This window comes from Candida jiufengensis (assembly GCF_024610255.1).
Source record: "Candida jiufengensis strain CBS 10846 chromosome Unknown scaffold20, whole genome shotgun sequence".
In the NCBI taxonomy this organism is placed as follows: Eukaryota; Fungi; Ascomycota; class Pichiomycetes; order Serinales; family Debaryomycetaceae; genus Lodderomyces; species Lodderomyces jiufengensis.
Window position 1 is genome coordinate 1 of NW_026261553.1, and position 2,823 is coordinate 2,823.

A 2,823-nucleotide genomic window follows, 5' to 3' on the forward strand; every position below is an offset into this window, starting at 1 on the left:
ATGCTAATGTTGTTCTCAATTTATCATCAAATAATGAAGGCTTACATGTTGCAAATTCAGCTGTTTCAGATGACGCTACCAAACGTCAAATTATACTTGATTCTGGAGCCAGTGTTAATTTATGTAATAATCTTACATATTTACATGACTTTACCATGTTTGAAGAACCTAAATCTGTTACTGTTGCTAATGGAGAAAAAGTTCCTGTGTTTGGTTTTGGTACACTCAAGTTACAAGCTACTAATAAAGATGTTTTTCTGATTAACTTTACTGGTTATTGTCCTTCTATGGCACTTACACTTATTAATCCCAAATCATTACTTGGTCCAAATGATAGCTTAGAAATTACTGCTCAAACTGTTGTCCATTCTAAAATTGGTACTATTGGCATTTACAATGATATGATTAAATGTATTTTGACTCCAATTTTATCTCAATTAGATCCAAATATCCACGAAAATCTTATAAATTCAGTGTCATTTTCTACTTTACATTCATCATTTGGTCATCCAAATATAAATTCATTTAGATCCATGTTAAAAGATGCTGGTATTCCATTCAAATCATCAGATTTAGATATAAATTGTGATCATTGTTTCAAATCAAGAAATTTTAAGTCTTTTCCTACTACTTCAAGTTCACCTGCAACAACTGCACCTTTACAATTAGTTCATACAGATATAGCAGGACCTTTTGGAACAGCTAGTATTCAGAATGAACAAGTAATGCTAATAATTGTTGATGATTTTACAAGAATGAAATTTGTTTTTCCACTTAAATCTAAGAATGAAGCATCTGATAAAATTATTGATTGGATTCAAGAATGGGAAAGATATTTTATTTCCAGAGGAGGTCATAAAGTTGCATCTTTGAGATCAGATAACGGTGGTGAATTTAATAATCAAAAATTATCAAATTATTGCAAAATTCACGGAATAAAAAGAGAAACTACAATACCTCACACAAGCCACCAAAATGGTGTAGCGGAAAGAGCTATAAGATCAGTTGAAGACAAGCTGAGAGTTATATTAGAGACTTCTGGTTTACCTACTAAATTTTGGTCATTCTCAATGGTTTTAGCTGCTCAATTACTAAATATTTCAAATTCTGCTACTTTATCAAATAAATGTTCTTTTGAATTATGGTTTAACAAATTACCCAATTATAAACAATTTCACCCATTTGGCTGTAGTGTATTTGCACACATTCCAACCACTTACAGGTCCAAGTTACAAGCAAATGGTGTTAAATGCATTTTCTTAGGTTTTGCTCCCAATCAAGCTGGTTTCAATTTGTTCGATATTGATGCTCAAAAATTAGTAGTTGCAAAAGATGTTAAATTTATAGACACAGAGTTTATTGGTTCATCTATTGATTATTCAGGTTTAACTAATGATTCTTCAAATATTCAAGGTGTTGTTAGAAATAAATTTGATACAGAAATTTTCGCACCAAGTTTTAGACCCAATAGTGTTGCTACCAATTCAGAATCTGAAACTTCAAGTATTTTTAGTCCACAATCTATTGCAAATTCACCAACATATTCAAATGATATTCCTAATTCACCAAGTCCTAGTCCACAAATTGAATCTCCTTATTTACTGGATACTCCACAAGATAAACCCTCAATAATATCTGATTCCACATATGAAATTTCATCTGATTCATCGTATAATAGTCCAACTACTAGAGAAATCTTAGAAAATTTAAGTCCTGAACCAGCAAATACTTCAGATTTTAATTATTTAAGTGATTCATCTGCTACTGACTTTACTGATTCATCTGGTGATCCTGATTTATTTACTGGAAATGTTAATTTACTGATTGAAAAATCACTTTGCGGGGGGATGAATGATTATTTAGTAAATAATATTGAAGAAAAAACAATTGCAAAAGTAAATTATAAACCAAAGTCATCTAATAAGAGATTTAAAATTCAAAATACTCAAATTGATTTTTCATCATCAATTAATAATGTGGATTATATATATGGAAATGGATTTGTTGTTGAAAAACCAGTTGATAATTATATTCCAAATACATATAAACAAGCAATTGCAAGTGATAAAAAGGATGCATGGTTAGAAGCTATGAATGAAGAAATGGCTGCTCATGAAGAAAATAAAACTTGGGAGTTAGTTGATTTACCAAAAGATAAGAAAGCTATTGGGTGCAGATGGGTTTTCACTAAGAAAGATAGTGGAAAATTGANGTTGAAAGCCCGTCTTGTAGCCCAAGGCTTTAAACAGGTTGAGGGGGTGGACTATGGGGAAACCTTCTCTCCTGTCATCAGAAGTGAAACAATCAAATTATTATTTGCATTAGCTGCTAGAACCAATAAAATAGTTAATCAAATGGACGTATCTACGGCGTTCTTGAATGGTTATATAGAGGAAGAGATATTTATGAATACTGCTCCTGGTTTTGAGGTTGAAGGCAAAGTTTATCGTTTGGTTAAAAGTTTATATGGGCTTAAACAAGCTCCAGCCGCTTGGAATAAGTCAATCAATCTGGTACTAGAAAAATTTGGATTTAAAAGAGTTGCTTCAGAATTAGGTCTTTATGTTAAAGAAGAAGTGTATTTGGGTCTTTATGTTGATGATTTGTTAATTGCTGCTAATACTCAAGATGAATTAAATGAAGTTAAAGATTTGCTCAAAAATAATTTCAAAATGAAAGATCTTGGTAGTCCCAAAAAGTTTTTGGGGATGAATATAGACCATAAGAAAAATGGTATTAAAATTTCACTACACGATTATATTGATAAAATGTTGCAAGATTTTAGTATGCAAGATTGTAACCCAGCTGCTATCCCAACTATTA

At 31.1% G+C, this 2,823-nt stretch overlaps 1 protein-coding gene across 1 annotated transcript; it reads left to right on the plus strand. All coding sequences in view use genetic code 12, as the record gives it.

Moving 5' to 3' along the window:
* Positions 1–2,823, plus strand: KGF54_000003 (uncharacterized protein; the record flags this gene model as incomplete). The annotated part of the gene is made up of 1 exon (XM_051763539.1): positions 1–2,823. A coding segment is annotated over one exon (261 nt), but the record flags the coding sequence as incomplete, so codon positions are not given.